This window comes from Myripristis murdjan, chromosome 10 (assembly GCF_902150065.1).
Source record: "Myripristis murdjan chromosome 10, fMyrMur1.1, whole genome shotgun sequence".
In the NCBI taxonomy this organism is placed as follows: Eukaryota; Metazoa; Chordata; class Actinopteri; order Holocentriformes; family Holocentridae; genus Myripristis; species Myripristis murdjan.
The window spans coordinates 4,485,601-4,506,018 of record NC_043989.1 but is presented as its reverse complement, the minus strand read 5'-3'; the positions used below and the strand labels follow the sequence as shown (position 1 = coordinate 4,506,018).

Below are 20,418 nucleotides of genomic sequence, written 5' to 3'. Positions count from 1 at the left end.
CTGGAAACCAGTTGGTTAGCGTTGGAGACAAGTGGGATTATCTCATCCCACTGGCCGATTCTTTTTTTTTTTTTTTTTTTTTTTTTGGAATATGAAACCAAATGATTTGTGAAGTTGATTTTTTTTTTTTTTTTTTTTTGAAGTGTATCACAATATTTTAGAGCAAATTTTTCTGTTTTCTAAGGTTAATTATATTCCGACGATGAGTATTTGTGCTTTCATAAGATTGTCACACAAGAAATTTATGAAAATTTGCCAATAATCATTAGTGATCAGTAATGAGTAGTTAGTAACATGGACATGATGAGCACGGAAAGATAAATATGGTTCATTTTAATGAGCCAGAACAGGGAAATAAGTTAGGAGAGCTGTGTCCGTTTACTGTAACACAGTCTTTAAGGCCAGGAAAAGGCAAAATTTTAATTATTTCACTATTTTATAACAAGGAAAAAATCCCACTCTGTCTAGTCTCACATCAAGATCACCCAACCCCAGAGAGGAGGCTTTGAATTTTATTTTCCAGTGGGTGTCATTTGAGTATTAAACGGGTGAAACTCCAGTAACACAGTTTGAAATAAGGCTGTAAATTGTCGAGAGCAGTGCTGTGGAGTAAAATGCAACGCGAGGTGTAGGAGTGGGTGCAGCCAAACAACAGCGAGTGGAGTGTGATTGATAAGGCCCGTGGCGTACCTGCCCTTTCCTCCCAACACCAAAGCCGGTTTTCTGCATAGGCGCTCGCCGGTAAACAGCACAAGGCAGAGTCACAGCACTCCAGGTCCCGTCTGATGGTACGAGAGCGCTCGATGAATCATCTTAACAGGCGTTTTCCAAGAAGGCTCAAGGTCTTGAAAAATGCCTGTTAAGACGATGCACACGGACGCGGCCGTTTGCATGGAGCTGTGTTTCTGGATTCGTTCCAGTTTGTGTGCGGTTGCGCAGAAAGCCGACCTTGTGCGACACACAGCCGTATATATGCTGCACATAAATCTAAACGGGTAATCGTTATCAGCAAGTTACTTCCGGGTATCTTAGGATTTTCTGTGATTGCCTGTTTTCCCTTTCTCCCCGTCTCCTCTTTTTGTTTTTGATCATGTTTGGAGGAGCGTTTCATTTGGCAGCAATCTGATAAACAGCACTTATCTCCTGTTTTTTTTTTTTGTTTTTTTTTATTGACTCATCTTCTTCTGCTTTTGCTGCCTCTTTGATACTGGCCAAGCATTTCTCAAGGTCTTATTCTAGTTGCCTTGCAATTGATTTTTTAAAATGAGTATCCCTTTTAGCAGACAAGAGCCGAACCTAAACAATAAGTTTAATGTGTTTAGCTGCAGGGAGGAAATGCAGCATTTAGGACATGTTACTGTTTTGTTTTATATTTACAGTATATCAGCATTTATTTGAACATTGACTTTAATTTCCCTGGTTTAGTGTAGCCATTTTTAGGTCTAATGCAGTGCGGGGTAACATGAGGTTAAATCCCACTGAGTTTATGCATTGAGACGCTTCCAGACGGCGAATAAGGTTTGGCATTTCTCTTTTGCTGATGCTTTCAGCATCATCTTTATTTTGTCTAGATTCAGCCTCCCGCTTTTAGTTCAACATTGGAAATTCTTCTGCAAGACTGGCTTCTTTCTCTCACACTCACTCAGCCACACACACACACACACACTCACACAGACGCACACAAAGACACATAAACACTCACTCACTTACCGCGTCCCCCATTAGCTACAGGGACGTATTATGACAGCAGTGTGAATGCTCCTTATTCATGCAGCACTGCACCTAAAATAGACCAAAGGCCTTCGGAGTATCAAATTGAGGCCAAGTGTCCACTAAAAATACCCTCCATATTGTTTACAAGTCAGGGATGGCAGTGACCCACCAAAAGAGTCCACTTTCACGCTCTGTGCAAAGCCAACTCTTTATTTTATAGCAGCGGCCTACTTTGTCTGGGTGGAGGTTGTGTGGGTTTCCCAGTATACTCGGCTCTGTGGAGATGGGAACTCTGTGGTGGCGTGAATATAGTGCCGATAAAGTTTGAGGAATGACTTTTCACCAAAGGTCGTTTTGCAGGAAAGCGCTTGGAGCAGCAGACTCTCCGACAGAAGTTGGACACTCTGGCCGGCCGAGGAATTTCTATTGTCTCTTTGACGCGCGGCTGATTCACCTCGGGGGGGTGACACACGGCGAACACCCTCGTCGTCGAGTTCATTTCTTAAGGATGGATTTCTTTCCGCGGGAGCAGGGCTGTGAATTCCTCCTTCCTCGCTCCACTGTTATTCCTTGTGTCTGTCTCGGAGTGGAATGTGCTCTGGGAAACTTTTAGACACCTCTGAGACCGGGCAGGAAGAAGGAGGCATTCTGACGTTTCCAGCAGAATGCCTCGCTCGCATCCGCCCGGCTAATGCCACACAAACAAAGACGCTTCTGTTTTTTTTTTTTTTTTTTTGCGAGGAGGAGCGCAAGAATTTTTTTTTTTTTGCAGTGTCCCTCAGGCCGGGGCTCGCATTATACGATCGCTCTATTTTTTATTAAACCTCAGCCTGCCTCCGCCGTGTCGCACACCAGATTCCAGTGTGGAGATGCGGCGCGAACGTCTCGACGGTTCTCCGCTCGTGAGCCGGTTAAATGGGACAGAAGAGTGACGGGGAGGATTCGTGGCAGTGCATGCAGCTTTTTTTTTTTCTTTTCTTTTTTTTTTTTGAGTCCCGAGTGACAGGAGACCTATGGTGAAAAGGTTGCTGTTTTTCTGCCAGTACCCCCTCCGTGCGCTTTGCTACTGTAAGGCCATCATCGGGGAAGCGGAGTGGAAACACTTAGGCAGCGATTTTGGTCGGGAGCCGGGCAGAATCTGTGCCAATTTAACAAGGCCCCCGGCAGAAGGGAGAGCAAGGGAAAGGGGAGAGAGAGAAAGAGAGAGAGAGAGAGGGAGGGCGGGCTGGAGGTGGAGGTGGTGGTGGTGGGGGGGTTTAAATAGAAACAGCCACTCAGACATGTTTCTTTACTTTTTCTCTTTCCTTTTTGTGTCCAACAGCTCATACCTTAATGTCTCATATCTCATATGGTTTATTTAATGTGTTTTCAAATGTTTTTCTTTTTATTGTGAAGCACTTTGAGCTGCAATTCTTGTATGAAAGGTGCTATACAAATAAAGTTTTATCATTATTATTATTATTATTATATCATTTTCTGGATTTCACTGGATTGCTCGTCCGCGCACGGCTGATACAGGTGATCGTTTCTCAGAGCGGCCGGTTAACCGTTCAGCGCCGCGGCATTGAAATCTTCCCTTTTGAAAGATTTTTTTTCAAAAGTAGAGACTGAAGTAACCGCGGAAATTAAACGTATTTATTTATCTCCACGTCGAGCGCGCGAGTGTCCTCCGCTCTTTGTGCTGTTTTGCAGTCGCCGACTCGTCGAGGCTCTTATTAAAAATGACGGACTGATCTTATTCATAAGCCCCTCGTGAGCATTTGATCCAGCCTTGTGTGTGATCTTTTTATCGCCGTGGAAGCATCAGTGAACTGTAATGGCTACCATCTGCCCAATATTCTTTGCGGTCCAGGCTTGTCGAAGTCGCTGCTGCTCAACTCAACTCAAATGTGCGGCCGTGGGAGTGCTGGAGAGTATTTCTACACGCGTGGGAGTTTTTGATCAACATATACAACACTTATAAATAATTCCTCGGTGAATTCATTAGTGTAATACATTTACATTTCGGGCCGATGCTGTCATATCCAGAGTGATTTCCCAGTGACTAAGCAGAGGTCTTGTTGAGTCTTGTTCAGGGACAGGAAACACGGGGGTTCCCACGGGTCATGGAAATTGTTGAAAAGTCTATTCCAGGCAGGGAACACCAGGGAATTGATTAAATCCTTGGGAAAAGTTGTGGAATATCATGGAATTTTGTCAGCCTCCAATTTAAGAAAAAAATAAATAAATAAATAAAAAATCCTTGACTAGTTATTATTTTCCATTGTGTTCACACATGACATTCACTTCCTCCGCCAGAATAATCAACTTGAATAAGATTTCTGACTCTTGAGTGGATTTTAAAAGGAAAACAACTCATGTTATGTTTAAGTAGGTCATGCTAATTCAACATTTTACTCATGAGGAAGTCAGTAGGAAACATTTTTCTGTACAGGGACTGAACATGAGCAGACTTTTGACTAATATGATATCCAGCTGATAATAAGCACGTGTCAGAGTCATGCCGTAATAAAATATAAACAAGTCAAAGAGGTAGAAAGTGTTTTTTTTTTTTTTTTTTTTTTGACACTGGAATAAGTGTAGTGCATCAGAACGAGCAGACAAACAGAGTATCGGTGCTCAGATCTCTCCTCCCTTGTTGAAGCATCGCCCGGCTAATCCAGGAATACAGGAGGAGGTAGATAACACTGATGCAGGCTAGATTAAACAAAACGCCAAGTAAAGTCTCATGCGAGCTGCGCTTAACCCTCTGAACCCCAAGCAGTTTTTGGGTGTTTTCTGCTCCCCTCACATTTTGGCTCACTGTGGGCTTGTTTTTCACTGCAATTACAAATGCTGCACCTCTATGGAAACGGCACAGCTGTGGATATCACCTGAAGCCATTCAAAAATGTCTTTCACACAGTATGAAAGAGTTATAGTGCCATAAATAATAAAAAATTAAAAAAGGCAAACTGATTTTTTTTTTGATAATTTATTTTACAAAAATCGAGAAACATTCGAATACATGTACAGAACATTTTTTCAGGTGCCCACAAGTGTCACTGATCCACTGCCGTGCCCCCTTCCATGTTACTACTGTTGCCTACACACTGAAATTCAGTGAATTTTTGTCACGCGACTGTTGGGCTCACCTGAATCAATCAAGATGTCTCAGATCCGCTGAAGACCGCAGAATTTTCTGTTTTTTGAATGATCTGGATTGAGTAAACGACTATTTTTTGGCGAATTGTTGAATGAAGCATGTATAATAAAATGATTCGAATGAAAAATCACTTTTTTAGGCTTAGTTTCGTCCTTTTTTTCTACCACTAAACGGAAGTCGGACATGTTGCATTCAGGGACCGTCGGAAAATTCAAATTCCGACGAAAAAATAGGTTTTTAAAGCTTCCAGCTATGATAAAGGATTGAATTTTGGCGATTTTTAAAAAAAATACATGTCTTTCTATCCTGCCGGTGGGTTTGGGGTTCAGGGGGTTAAAGGTTTCAGGAGAAAAAACGGCGCTTTAAGCCGAGGAGGCGCGGATTTGTCGGCTGCAAACGCCAACAGTTACAACAACACGTCGGGCCGCGGCCGGAGCCAGGAAAGATAACAGGTTCCTTCAACGGCACATTCCTGCGCTACGGGAAGCTCAGACGCATCGCAGATTCCCACACTGATAAAATGCATTATTCTTATTATTTACATTCTATTCCCAAATTGGAAACTGGTCGGTCGCAGTGGGTGAAGACAACTGGTCTAAGACACACACACACAAACACAAACACAAACACAAAAGCTCCTCTTGGTTATGAATCACAGCTGTAATTTAGTTATGTTCCCTGGTCCTGTCTCAGGAATGCCTCTGAAGAGCGTGGCCACTTGAAGAAGACATTCATGCTGTGAGGCATTTTGATGAGGGTTTGCTCATTTCCTTCCTTAAATGACACATTTACTGACTCATTTTTCTTTTTCTTTCTGTCTTTCTTTCTTTTTTTTTCTTTTTTTTTAAGCACCGAGAAGTAATCACTGCTTTTGCTTGTCCACCCCTCGGTTGCTCGATAAGCCATTACGAATTCTGCGCCCGTTTTGTAATAAAAGCTACACTTTCAGGAAATTACCTAGCCACCCACAATGTCTCGGGTGGGACTGTGTTTTTGTTTCCTGCCGTCGCGTCTCTTCAGAGAGAAGGTAGCCCTCCCCTTGAAAAGGACTTGAACCAAGCCATGAGCTTTCTTTACCCGGCCGCTAAAGACACTGAACTGGTTTACCCTCGCTGATCACAAATGAAAATAGCAGCCCTGTTTGAAGTGGGCACCCTCCTCTCCCCCCGGTCCCTGCCCCGTCTCAGCCGCCGGCCCTTTTTGTCCGGAGGCCTGCGGGTGCAACCGTGGGGCCGCAGAGCTCAGCCGTCACTCCACAAAAAGGTCAACGAATCTCCTAAAATCTTCCCTTGATTTTTTTTTTTTTTAAACACGCTTCTCTTTTTGGCCTCACTGGAGGGACCACGAGATATCCTGGCCGCCTGACAACACAAACACAGTCGTAAAGCTGCGAGGACGGTTTATTTCTTCTGGGCCAGCCGTGGAATGCTCCCCCCGAAGGAAGACGAAGATGACTCGACTCCCCAGTAAATGACATTTTGCGGCGTCATTGATGGAGGGGTTTGATGCACTGTGGGTGTGAATGCTGCAGATGCATCAGAAGCTAACTAGGGAATGAAGCTGTCATTTTTATGAGGGGTTAGATGCCAAAAAAACAATTTTCGGTATTGAAAAACAAAGGCACGCTCTTGAAGCCTTTATTTCATAGCTCAAAAGGAACATATTAAAACAGCTCCAACGCGTTTTGACCACGCATTTTGACACAAGCCAAAGAGCAGCTCTAACAAAAGCCTCTACATATGAAAACCCGACAGAAGCACGCGATCCTGTCTTTGAATTTTCAGTAGAAACCGTCTCAGCGTCTCCTTGCCCGGCTAACGAGAGCTAGGACAGCATATTTCATTAGCTAACCCCCCCCCCCTTCTTGAAATTGGCTTATGCAGACAAGAAGATTTGTGTCCATATTCATGTATGCGATGTCGTCGGTGAGGCTGCATGTTGAGCCTCACTTTGGATGAGCTGAAGACCATAATCCTTGCTGAATACTGTAATTTACCACCATGCAGTCTGACAGCCAGGCAAATTACAGGTCTACCGTGTCTGTATCTATAATACCTCGGGTTGCTGCACTGCAGTAACATGACTCTAAACATGGCGGAGGAACCGGCTGGAACCCTTTCCCTCTGAGGTGATGCCCTTTGGTATGTGGCGTGCCCCTGCCAAAGTTTTATAGACCTGAGAATGGTATTTTTTTAGGCCGTGGTGCAGAGCAAGACTTGTCAGCTTTGGCTTTAATTGAAGGGTGTTTTAATTAGGTCTTAATTTGACTGTAGATGAAATAAATGCAGTGGAATTCTTGGCACTCATCGGCAGGTTCTGCTGAGAGGGTAAAGGGCACTTAAGTAAAGAGGTTTTTTTTTTTTTTAATCCCACACTGCCTCTTGACTCGCATGCCAAGGATAACTTTACAAGTACCTGATTCCGCAGCGGGCCCTGCGAGTTTTCCATGTGCTGAACTTGTTTAAAAAAAAAAAAATCTGTTGTCTGGACGTTTCCCGGTGAACCTAAAATGGGTTCCAGGCCTTGGTGGTGCTGCATGTTGATAGCAGATAATGGCTTGTTTGACTTGATGGCTAATAAAACGTGACCGGCTCGCTAGACGGAGTAGTTTTTGCTGCGCAGGTGAATGGAAGCATGTGGCGATACGGCTAAATGAGGTCGCGGGGAGGTCAGCCAGTGTAATGACGAACAAAAACACGGAGAGGAATTGTGGGAAATGTGATACTCTCCGGGGCAAGAAACTCCCAGGACTGCTAGAGGTCTTATCGCAGCCATCAAGACTATAACTTTCTATGTCCATAAAGTAAAAAGGAATGTAAAACACAGCCTCTTTTTTTTTTTTTTTTTTTTTTTTTTTAGGTTGACCATGCATTTTTGACATGACACAGTCCAGTCGTGACGGGTTTTATGCTCCGTAGGATCCTGAAGCTTATTTAGCACACAAAAAGACCATGTGACTCCTTAAATTGAAGTGCAGCAAATTGAAAAATCATGCCATGTTACATCAACCAGAAGAAAGCAGTGACTGTTGGCTTTAAAAAAAAAAAAAAAAAAATCCCTAACATTATTGCTACTTTGGCTTTATTTTGCAGAAAAAGGCAATTGGTAAATGAACACTTTGAATAAAGCGCGTGCTATTTATAGACCGCTGGTTATGTTTGATCTGTGTATTCTCAGCACGAGTGGAAAAATGCTAGCACTCTGTTATTTCAGCAGCAGTTTTTTATTTGATTTTTCTTTTTTTTTCCACTTAGATGAAGCTTCCAGTGCTCAAAAAGCTGCATGATGTATAGTAACCGCTCACTCAGAGCAGATCTATCCATGATGTGGAGGCATATAGAAATGACCAGGTGCGCCGCCTTATGAGCTAATCTCACGTCGCCGTCCTCATGAGCTCCCTTCATTCAAAACCACATCTCAAGCACAGCACCTCATTTCATCGGCTGGTAGAAAAAAACGAGCTGTTATGGAGGGGGGAAGGAAAAAAAAAAGCTTCGTCATTTAGCTGTGGGCTCTGCAATGTTCCGGTTAAATCATCTTTTGATGGATGTATTCCCCGGCGTCATACCTTTCCATGCAGGTGGTTTGATAGGACTATTAGACTGCACACTGCTGTACTGTCAGTGTATTCCTCTCATTGTAATCTTTGTTTGCCCTCCTCCCTCCCTCTTTCCCCGCTCAGTCACACCACAACAGGTTTGACTGGAAAACCTCTGCATCCCGTTTGAAACTCAGCGTGAGGCATGTTTGGGCAAGGGTGTTTTCATGTGCTTTGCCTCCAGCGCAACACAAATTAATTGTCGAGGCGTAATTGTTTCACACTGCCTCGCCTCTGTGTGCGAGGAAACTCACAGAAATAGACTTGAAATGTCGCTGCTAAGCTGAAATGACTGAAAGAGAGAGTCCTCATTAGAGTCGAGGCTTCGCTTCGGCTTTGTCCTTCTCACTTGTGGATGAGCGGCATCCATTCAAGAGGAAATAGTATGTGCTACATCCGCTCTTCCGTTGAATAACATAAATTAGGTTGTATGTAACCAAACAAGGAGCGTGCAGTAATTTCCAAATATGAAATGTGCAGTGCACTTTTCAAAGGGCTGTTGTTTGCAGACCGTTGGAGCCGACTCTCATCCACATACTTGTGTTCAGGAGGTTGGCGCTCTTATGTTTTGGAGCCGGGAACCGTGCAGCTGTCGAACAGACGTTTGTCGAGCGTGGGTTTACTGGAGAGCTCGAGGAGAGGGCAGCGAGGCTTGGGTTTCTGTTTTCTTTTTGGATCCTGTGACTTAAGATGGTGTCTCGCAAAGAACGCGCTGAATCTTGAGACGCCGCCGCCGCTCTGAAATCCGGCTTGATGAGCTGGAACCTTTTTTTTTTTTTTACGTTTCCCAGCGCACATGCACGCGTGCGCACACACACACGCCGCCTCGTTTGTCATCTGAAAAATTAATCTAGAAGGCAAACAGTCCCTCTTTTGTATGTGGGGCTCTGTCTCTTGTGGCCGGTATCCAGTTCCGTAACGAGCAGCAGCTGGCTCCGAGGCCTGTACTCGGGAGCTGCATCCTTCGCCCTGATGAATGTGTCATTTGTTGCTTGTTTAGCAGTCGCTTTGTTCAGACTCTCAACCATCCACACACACACACAATATTCAGCTTTCGTCTGTGTAGCCCGCTTGTAATGGCAAAACCGAGGTCCTCGCTCGCTGTTGGGGTTTGGCAAGAAAGAAAATGGTTCTTGGAAGGCATTTGAACATTGTTAGCCAATAAGAGCTCTACCATACTATTAATGCTAATTCCTGTAACATGACAACACATGGCACAAATACCAGTGGGATGCCTTTGCCCTGTGGCTGCTTTAGTGCTTTATCTGCAGTAGTAGGGCAATGATAATGCCATGACTTCCAGGCCTTATGAAGTGATGTCTGCGATGACTCAAGTGGAAATTGTAGGTCATCTTCTACCATTTACAGTAATTGAAAGAAAAGGTCTTTCTTGGCATGTTCAGACTGGAGGCCTTTGGCTTGTTCGTTTTTTTACCCCCCCTTTCTCTTAGCCCCTGGAAATTGATTTTAAACAGCGTTTTTATTCAGGCAAATGCTTTATTTCATGGTAGCTGCAGTCAAATTTCTGTCTGCCTCTCCCTCCTCCAGCTTTCCGAGTCTGTGTATCTTCATAATTGGTGTGTCAGCGACCGTGGAATGTAGGAGAAACTGTTTTTCATAAAACTACAGCACAGAAGCATTTTTCTTTTGTTCCCCTGTGAAAATATTCATGAGAGTATCATCTCCAGAATGGGGCTGTAATGCACACGGTCTGTTTTTTGGGCCCTCGTTGGATGGAACAAATCAAAATCAACATCAAGACAAGTTTTTTTTTAAAATGTCACACTTTGCTGAAGTCCTTTGCAGGGTGAAAAAGTGCTCCTGAAGTCTTTTTGTCCTTCTTTTGCCCCTCTTAATGGCCTCTTCCCCCCTCTCAGCTAGTGGGTTTCCTGTCCCAGCTGCAGCTATCCCAGAATGCCCAAAGAAGGATTGAGTCCAGAAGGAGGAAAACCAGGAAGGGTCAGTGACGTCAGAGCGTCATAAAGTCAGACGTGGGGGGTTCAAACATATCATACACTGACAGTTTTCAACCAAAAAATGGGGAATCAAAATCGTTTGATACTGCATCTGTGTTAACCAAGGCACTTGTGCTTGTGGGTTCGCTGAAAAGCAGAGTTCAGAATCACATCATGAGGAACAGAACCCTGTAAACAAACCACTTAACCAGTGAAGCCTCAAAAAAGGACTTAAAGATTTTTTTTTTTTTTTCTTTAATGGGGAGAGGTGAAAATTGCATGAATGCACGAGTTTGCTTCATTTAAAGATTTTTTTTTGTTGTTGTTGTATTTACTTTGACTTTGATTCCAACAAAGCAGTAGTGCTTTCATCAAGATTGGGATTGCACATTAAGGTCGTTTGGGACTTTATCGCTCTTAAACTATGTTAATATCAAAAGCTGCAGCTTTTGATATAAACCCAAAAGGGAACCATCACCAAACCCAGAATGAGCCATTAAAATTTGTCCAAGGATCATTCCAAACTGTTTCATCTGTCAGATTAAAATCTTAATTGATTTTTTAGTCCTAAAAATGAAGTGTTTGAGTGTTTTTACTTTGCTGATTATGTTCTCAGTACTTCTGCTGTGCATATGTCTTAGCCTGCCTGCAGCTCCATTGATTTTTTTTTTTTTTTTTTTTTTTTTTTTTGGTGGCTCCTCCCTTTTTTTTCTGCTGCCACAACCAGGCAGGGAGCCAGAGCAGGAGGTCATAGAGCCTGAGAGAGGGAGGAGGGACACTGGAAAATCCACAGTCACTGAAAACAATAGCAGAATCAAAGTGGGTTAGGGTCACTGAGTTCGTGTCATGATCAAGTGATCTTACTGTACGCTGTACATCCAGGGATCTTTCTGTACATTACTGGAGAATGATACCACCATGAAGAATAAACTGTTTTGTTAGACTGGATACTTTATACAGCAAACCTCCCCCCACCCCCCCACCCCTCACATCTATGGCCATGAATATACAGAATAGATTTAATATGGAGTGAGGGTTAATGAATGGTGCTTTTTCCCTGTAACAGTGCCTGGTGGTTCCATATTTGTCCCAGTTGTGGTTCTAGTTTTTGCTGCAGCACTAAACTTGACCCTATTCACAGCCCTCATTTTGATAAAAGTGCTAATCCCAAAAACTGACCCCATACTTTGTTATTGGTCCATTGTTGCCAACTCGAATATAAAGGAGCAGCAGTCATCTTTCATTAAAAATAACGTTGTATGAGGTTTGCACCAGCGATTTCATTGATACTCCCATTTTCTGTCACACATGGAAGATAAAACTAAATGCTGCCATCATCCAAAGTGTGAATGCTACAATTTCCACTTGTTTTAGACTTGCATGATTTGATATTATATTGGGATGTAATCAAAGATGAAGTCAAAAAAACACTGGATTGAGTTGTGCTTATCTTCACAAACACTCTAAGCCTTAAAAGTGGGTGATGAAGATAAGTCACTGTTCCTCCTGTTTTACCTGCATCTGTTATCCAAGCTGTCAGTACCTGCTTGGGAACTTGCAGGCTGTATTTGTTTTTCTGTAAAACCTTACACAATAGCCATGATTGGGGGAGGTTTGTCATTTCTCTCCAGGTGTGGTTACCAATGGCCCTATGTGGAATAAGATTTCACAGCCTTTTCTACCCACACAATGCTAGTCAGATGAAGAGAGCTGTGCCTCGGGCTTGGTGACAGTGTGATTCATATTCTGCACAGGGAAAAGGTGCATTATGTAATCGGAGCAATTTAAGTTACTCTTAAAGATGCAAGTTTTCTTCTTTAACCATGAGCATTCTTTTCCAGAAAGACTCCCAAGTAATTTCCCATTTAAAAACTCGACTTTAATACATTCAGTTCCGAATGAATAGTTTTAAAATCAACAAAATGGCCTCATTCATTTCAAAGGTAAATGTTAATGAGCTTGTCAGCTTTCAGTCTGATAAACTTGCACCTTTTTTTCTTTCTTTTTTTTTTTTTTCAGGAAAGACAGCCATGTGAAGGCAGTCGGCTTTTACACAGTTAAGCAGTTAGATATGAAAGGACTATAACAACCTACTTTCCCAGAGTAGGACGCCTGGTAGTCATTGAGAAATATGTCAGTAACACTGAGGGAGCCTCTGTTGACTTTTTTTCCTTGCCCTAGTAAGCCTGAGAACCCTGGGAACTGTAAATAAAAATATGCATTCCCTGCCCTTGGGTTGCAGGCTACGCAGACCATGAACAGATTGTTTTAACATGGAGAAAAGTTATGCCCATTAGCAGAGGCCATTATAGAGCTTTTTTTCCACTGTCTGGGGGAGGAATTCCCATTAACGATCATTAATTAAGACCCATGGTGGTGTTTCTCTGCCTCTCTCTTTTTTTCTTTTTTTTCCCCCTCATCAGACGAATTTCTAAAGGTCTGCGCTGGGAGCATGTAGCATGATAACGAGTGAGACACTGGAGAGATGTTTTACAGGCCATTGATGTGCTGCAGGCATGGAAATTATGTCTCCCTTGTTGTCCTCCATTTCGATTCTTGTACATCCTCAGCCACCGCTGCAGCTTTGCCCCTGCTGATTAAACATTAATAGCTTATACAGTCAATGGGTGGGTTGAGTGGCAAATCAACCTTACATAAAAGAAATTGTTTTTCTTTTTTTTCTTTTTTTTTGTAGGATTCCAGACTTTGTAGGCACATGGGCCTGTTTTTTTAAAGGGAGAGCACTATTTTACTGCCTGTTGGTGTTTCCCATGTTCTTGCATGTTTGCACTTTTGCATGTCCATTTTGTATTTATAACAGAATTTTTGGAAGAAAGGATAAGGCATAATACTGCATTAATTGTACAGTTTTATGAATTGCATTCACCATTTCATTGGAATACTTCCGTTTATTACTGCCTTTCTTTTATCCTATAAAATTATTAGAATTGAGAGTGTTTCTGCATCAGAGACCATGTCATGCACCAGTTGCCATAGCTTTGTTTTCTATAGTCCTTCATAGGCTGGGCTGATAGTGAACTCATTCTGAAGCTGACTGCTGCCAGCGACCAGAGGGGTCATGCTCTCAATTCCTCTGAAAGGTTTTACTTTAACAACAAAGCTTTACTGCTAATTATCCTGTGCCTTAGGAAATTAAAGGTTGGCTTAAGCGAATTATCCAAAGGTAAAAGATCAGCGGATAAATATTGGGTATGATGTCAAGGTCAGACTTCAGATTGTGACTCGAGGGGCTCTGTGGGGAAAACAACACTGCTCACTGTCTACACCTGTTACTACTCCCACTCTTATTCATCATTTGTTGTGTTATAAGTGTAATGCTCATGTCTTTTCATATAGCTCATGTATGGGCAAAGTTACTTTGAACGTGTCTTGAAAAGGTTTTATATTGATTGTAATTAAATGTTATCATGGATTCATAATCATCTAATGTATATTTCTTTTTCTTCTCCCACAGGATTCCGCAAAATCAGCCTTGATGATCTTCGCAAGGCTTACATTGTCAAGGACGTCCAGCAGTACATCCTCCACAGGCTGGACCAGGAGGAGGCCCTGAGGCAGCATCTGACCAAGGAGACCGCTGAGATGCTCAACCAGCTCCACATCAAAAGCAGCGGCTGCTTCCTCTACCTGGAGCGTGTGCTGGACGGCGTGGTGGAGAGCTTCATCATGCTTCGCGAGATCCGTGACATCCCCGGCACACTCAATGGCCTCTACCTGTGGCTCTGCCAGAGACTGTTTGTCAGGAAACAGTTTGCCAAAGTCCAGCCAATCCTCAATGTGATCCTGGCAACTTGCAGGCCACTCACAGTCAAGGAACTGTACCATGCAGTCTGGACCAAAAACATGACGCTGACCATGGAGGAGTTTCAGAAAAAGATGGACATTCTCTCAAAGTTGTTGGTTGATGGCCTTGGAACTACTAAAATCCTTTTTCACTACAGTTTTGCAGAGTGGCTACTGGATGTTAAGCATTGCACCCAGAAATATTTATGCAATGCAGCAGAGGGCCATAGGATGCTGGCAATGAGTTACACATGCCGGGCCAAGCAGCTCAAACCACTTGAAGTGCAGGAATTTGCCTTGCACCTTGTCAATTCCAATCTGCAGATCGAGCCATTTAATCTGGCTCTTTGGATGGTTTGGAATGGTACTCCCGCTAAAGACTCTCTAACCACTTCCATACCAAAAGAACAGGAGGTGCTACAACTTCTGGTCAAAGCTGGAGCTCACGTAAATAATGAGGATGATCATGCTTCATGTATTGTACAACAGGCTCTAGAAAGAGAGGACTCAATACGAACATTACTCGACAATGGGGCCTCCGTGAACCAGTGTGACTCCAGTGGGAGAACTTTGCTTGCCAACGCTGCATACAGTGGAAACCTTGATGTGGTGAACCTGCTCATATCTAGAAGGGCAAACATGGAACTAGAAGACAACCATGGACAAACAGCACTTACTCTGGCAGCACGGCAGGGCCACACCAAAGTGGTCAACTGCCTTATCGGCTGTGAGGCCAACATAAACCACACAGATCATGATGGATGGACCGCCCTTCGTTCAGCAGCCTGGGGTGGACATTCAGAGGTGGTGTCTGCACTGCTCTACGCTGGTGCCAAAGTCGACTGTGCTGACGCTGACAGTAGAACTGCTTTGAGAGCTGCCGCTTGGGGAGGTCATGAAGACATTGTGTTGAACCTCCTTCAGCATGGGGCTGAGGTAAACAAGGCAGACAATGAAGGACGAACAGCTCTCATTGCTGCAGCGTACATGGGACACAGAGAGATTGTCGAGCACCTCTTAGACCACGGGGCCGAGGTTAATCATGAAGACGTGGATGGGAGGACTGCCCTTTCGGTTGCTGCTCTCTGTGTTCCTGCGAGCAAAGGCCATGCCTCTGTTGTAAGCCTTTTGATCGACAGGGGAGCAGAGGTTGACCACTGTGACAAAGACTGCATGACCCCTCTCCTTGTGGCTGGCTATGAAGGACATGTAGATGTAGTTGATCTACTTTTAGAAGGTGGAGCAGATGTGGATCACACAGACAACAATGGCCGCACCCCTCTTCTTGCTGCTGCATCAATGGGCCACGCCTCTGTTGTCAACACACTGCTTTTCTGGGGGGCTGCTGTCGATAGTATCGATAGTGAGGGAAGGACTGTCCTGAGCATTGCGTCTGCTCAGGGGAATGTAGAGGTGGTCCGAACTCTGCTGGACAGAGGTCTGGATGAGAATCACAGGGACGATGCTGGCTGGACGCCGCTACACATGGCTTCATTTGAGGGCCATCGCCAAGTGTGTGATGCCCTTATTGAACAAGGCGCTCGTTGTACAGAGGTGGACAATGATGGTAGAATACCCCTGATATTAGCTGCACAAGAGGGACATTATGACTGCGTACAAATTCTTCTGGAAAACAAATCATGCATTGACCAGAGGGGATATGATGGGAGGAATGCTCTCAGGGTGGCTGCACTGGAAGGCCACAGGGACATTGTTGAACTGCTTCTGAGCCATGGTGCTGACATAGATTACAAAGACGCTGATGGACGCCCAACACTCTACATATTGGCACTTGAGAATCAGCTGGCTATGGCAGAGTATTTTCTTGAGAATGGTGCAAATGTGGAAGCTAGTGACACAGAGGGTAGAACAGCCCTCCACGTGTCTTGCTGGCAAGGGCATGTAGAAATGGTAAGACTGCTGATAAACTATCATGCTGATGTGAACTCCTGTGACAACGAGAAGCGCTCTGCCCTCCAGTCTGCTGCTTGGCAAGGCCACACAAAAGTTGTGCAGTTTTTGATAGACAATGGCACACATGTGGATCATACATGTAACCAGGGAGCAACAGCACTGGGCATAGCCGCTCAGGAGGGCCACATTGATGTCGTGCAGATACTTCTTGAGCATTGCGCTGACCCCAACCATGCTGACCAGTTTGGGCGCACTGCAATGAGAGTGGCAGCAAAAGGTGGCCATTCAATGATCATAAAACTCCTGGAGAAGTATGGGGCCACAACTTTAAATGGCTGTAACCCCTCCCCAGTACACACTATGGAGGAGAAAACACCATTGTCTGTAACTGGGAAAATGCAGTCCCTCACTATCAAATCAAGTAGCTCTGGAAGTACTGGAGCTGGGGATATGCAGTCTTCTGGACGAGGTCTACCCAACGGACCTGTCCATGCTTTCAGTTCTCCTTCAGAATCTCCTGATTCCACTGTAGATAGACAGAAATCCTCTTTATCAAATAACTCCCTCAAGAGCTCAAAGAACTCCTCTTTGAGAACCACCTCATCCACAGCCACGGCACAGACGGTGCCGATAGACAGTTTCCATGGACTGACATTCACAGAACAAATCCAGCAGCACTCTCTGCCTCGCAGTCGGAGTCGACAGTCTATCGTGTCCCCTTCCTCTACCACTAAGTCCACTGGTCAGCAGCCGTCATCTCCATCCAATGATTTTGACTGGACTCAGTTAAAACCTGGTCTCAAATCAACAAAGGGAAGTAAGACTGGAAGTGGGACATCAAATGGTAAAGGGGCACTAGGAGACAAGAAAAAACTCAAGAACAGCGGGTCAACCCAAGGTCAGGTTCTGGAGTATGAGATGACCCAGTTTGACAAGAGGATTGCCTTCAACAAAGCAGTACCCAACATTGCAGTGAAGGATCCCCACTGTAAGATCATGATCGGTGGTTCGATCCAGCAGGACGGGGGTCAGGGCCAAGACCAGTTCTTTATCCAACAGCAGGGCTGTTCTGAGAAGAAAAGAAATGGAATCATGACCAACCCCAACTACCACCTACAGGGCAATCAGGTTTTCCTGGGGAGGGTATCAGTTCCTCGGACTGTGCAGAACAGAGGCCACCAGGATGTTCTAGAGAACTATCCCATAGGGGAAACCGAACTAAGCCTTAAACAAGCGCTGAAACTGCAGATTGAAGGATCAGACCCCGGGTTTAACTACAAAAAGGAGACTCCATTATAGCTGGTAAGACTTACTTTTCAAACTAATGCTAGAGTATGTACTGTCTTTGAAAAACATTACCTCTTAACTTCAAATTTGTGACAAATGTTAAGGCCAGCATCGCCGCACATAGACATTATTTAATCTTATCTCTTCATTTACAGTGACAAATATTTTAAATAATAAGGGACTTTTAAGCTGTTACTGAATTACACTGAATAAAGCCATCATTAGTTAATTCATCCATCGTGCATGATGGATTCAGAAGAATGCCTCAATCTGGCCAAGCAGACTTTTTCCCCAACAAAGCATTAACCTAAATCATTCCTATCCCATTTCAGATGTGCTGAATGCCATTCGTCATGCAGACATTGGAGGGAATGTGCCAAAGCAACTATTTTCATCTGCATTAAAAAATGATTTTATGTTGTTTTTTTTTTTTCCTTTTTTTTTTGCCACTCATCAGTGGGAAACCTCAAAAGATACCTAGGGAAGATTGTTGAATGCTGCCTAAGGCTTATGTGAACTGATACTTCGATGTGCCTACATCTGTTACAGCCTTCTTCATGTATTCATGCACACTATCATTTTAATTTAATGTATTGCTATTTAATAAACAGTGTATGCACTTTCAGAAAAGTAAAATTGACAGACATGCATTTGTTCCATTTGCCTCTACCCCCATCCGTGTTTTATCCAACTAATTGTTAAAAAGAAACGTACCAATGCTTTTTTATTATTTTTTATTACATATGTTGTTTGTTTTGTCTGCAGTTTTTATTTTCCTCACACTGACAGCAATGTACCGCTGAGTACATTGTCGCATCAAACCAGAGGACATAAAAGTAATTGATGCCATGGTATGAATTTAAGAGCATTGATACCCTGCCTTTCTAGAGACCCCAAATAATCTGTGTTAACCTTGATCAGTGTGCTAAACCTATGTTGTGTGTAATATGTTAATAGCTATGGCAATTTACTTCAAGTATATACAAGCATATTTATTTTTGGAAAAAAGCCACTTTTGCTACATTTTGTGTTGTACGCTCTACCATGGTGCTGTGTTCAGAAGTTGCCTGCAGTTATTTTGAACTCCCAATTTTGTTGGCTTTGTGCGTTATGTATTATTACAGATATACAAGGGAGGGGACACGTTCACTGAAAATGTAAAAAAAAAAAAAAAAGACCTGCGATTTCATTTTGTCCCTATGGGATTTTTTCAGTTGTTTGTGTGTTATATTTTTGTGCGTGCATTTAAGATATTTAAATAACCCATTGTGTACCGTCAGCAAGAGTTTGGTGCTAAATGCAATGATTTCAAGTGAAAGCAATGATTTTAAAAAAAGCATTTGTCCGCAAAGTTACATGTATAACCTACTCCTACTGCAATGCAAGAAACAAAATTCAAGCTTTGTTTCCCTTATTATTGTCGTGGTTAATATGTTTCAGTAATTCCTGCTGGTGTTTCAGGGGCATGATAGAAAACAGCTCAAAGGAGTGCAGCCATTAGGACAACTTGTAGGTTTCAATTTAAAAAAAAAAAAAAAAAATACGGTGTGAAAGCATTGTTTGAAATGCGTAGTTGTGAAGCCAAAGTTGAAACAACATGCTTTTTCTCACCTCCTCCCTATGAGCAGCTGCATATCAGTTCAACAGGACCGATCCTCACTGGAGACGGAGGGGGGGGAGGCGCTTGACTGTGATGCTGGGGGAACTGAAACATCTGTTTCTCATGAACTATGTGGAGTTGCGTTAGCGTTTACAGGCTGTGTCATATTTTTGCAGGCTTTTCATAATGTTAACAGTGAGCTATTTTTTGCCAAGAGCCGGGGTTGGGGGGGTGGAAACCTATCGCATGCACAAACACTTATAAGCCCTAGTCAAAGCTCTCAGCTCTTCAGTACAACAGTAGCTCAAACGTTTGCCATGAAGGGTCAACAGAAGGATTTGAGGCAGGATCGGGTCAAGAAGCAGTGTTGGAAAACAGTCTTGTTAAGCAGTTATCTTGTTTGTCTTGCCTGTGTTTTGTCTGTCATCTTTGATTTGACTGTCAGTGATTGGATTGTAAATAGCTTACCATGTACATTCAACTTTCATTTAAAAAGAATTCCTGTATTATATGAAGTGGAATTTTCTGATGTATATTAAAGTGCTTAATAAACATATTTGCTTTACTGCTGGAAAAAAAGTCTATACTTTTTTTCGTACTTGTTAAATACAGCTGATAGGGACGCAGTGATTTAATTTGATGGGGGGGTCTTGTTTATTCATCACAGCACAAGTCAAATGCAGGTATGCAGTCAGGGGGGTTACATTAATAAAATGTGGAGTGTTTCTAGTGATGTAATTTGGGTCTATACTTTCATCTCGTTGAAGTTATAACTGTGCCCGCACGTCTAAACATTGATTGACTGATTGATTTGCCTGGTGCAGAATAGCTTGTGTTGGCACTGATGCACCATTAACTCTCATAGAGGCTGCATTTTTTAAAATGGATGAGAAGATGGCAAGTAATAGGGAAGATAGGAGATTGAGAGGGAGGATGACTTACCACTAGACAGCTACCAGAAATTGACAAATCTGCGTTGACAGCAGTCATTTATAGGCCATTTATCCTAGCGGATATCCATTCACATCGGCTCCTGACTCGGCTACGTTTGCAGATGGATGTTTGCTTTGAGTCCAGAGGCCTTTTTTTTTTCTTTTCTTTTTTCTTTTTTTTTTTTTTTGATTCAAGGAAGTGCTTTTTTTCCTGTACCGGGTCTGCAAAACCACAGGCTGGGCTGTCAGTCCTCCCCCCACTGTTGGTCATTTGATGGTGGAGGGCCAAACCAGGACACTGCAGGCATCAGAGCAGTTGGATCATGTTGAAGTGGAACAGAGAAACGTGCCAAGTGCTATCACTGCCCCCCCTCCCCTCCCTCCCAACCCCCCCAACTCAAGTTCACCAAGTTCATGTCGGCCAAAAGCATGCTGCTAAAGAGATCGAAATACAGAGGTGGTGTTCTGCTC

General features: G+C 43.4%; 1 protein-coding gene across 1 annotated transcript in view; it reads left to right on the top strand.

Annotated features, from left to right (window-relative positions):
- ankrd50 (ankyrin repeat domain 50) overlaps positions 1–19,021 on the top strand; it is a 41,690-nt gene extending 22,669 nt beyond the window's left edge. Inside the window, exons 4-5 of the mRNA XM_030061919.1 lie at positions 13,886–17,430; positions 17,748–19,021. Coding sequence (XP_029917779.1) covers positions 13,886–17,427 — 3,542 coding nt within the window. The 3' untranslated portion in view covers positions 17,428–17,430; positions 17,748–19,021. The remainder of the gene's footprint in view (positions 1–13,885; positions 17,431–17,747) is intronic.
- The last annotated feature ends 1,397 nt before the right edge of the window (positions 19,022–20,418 follow it).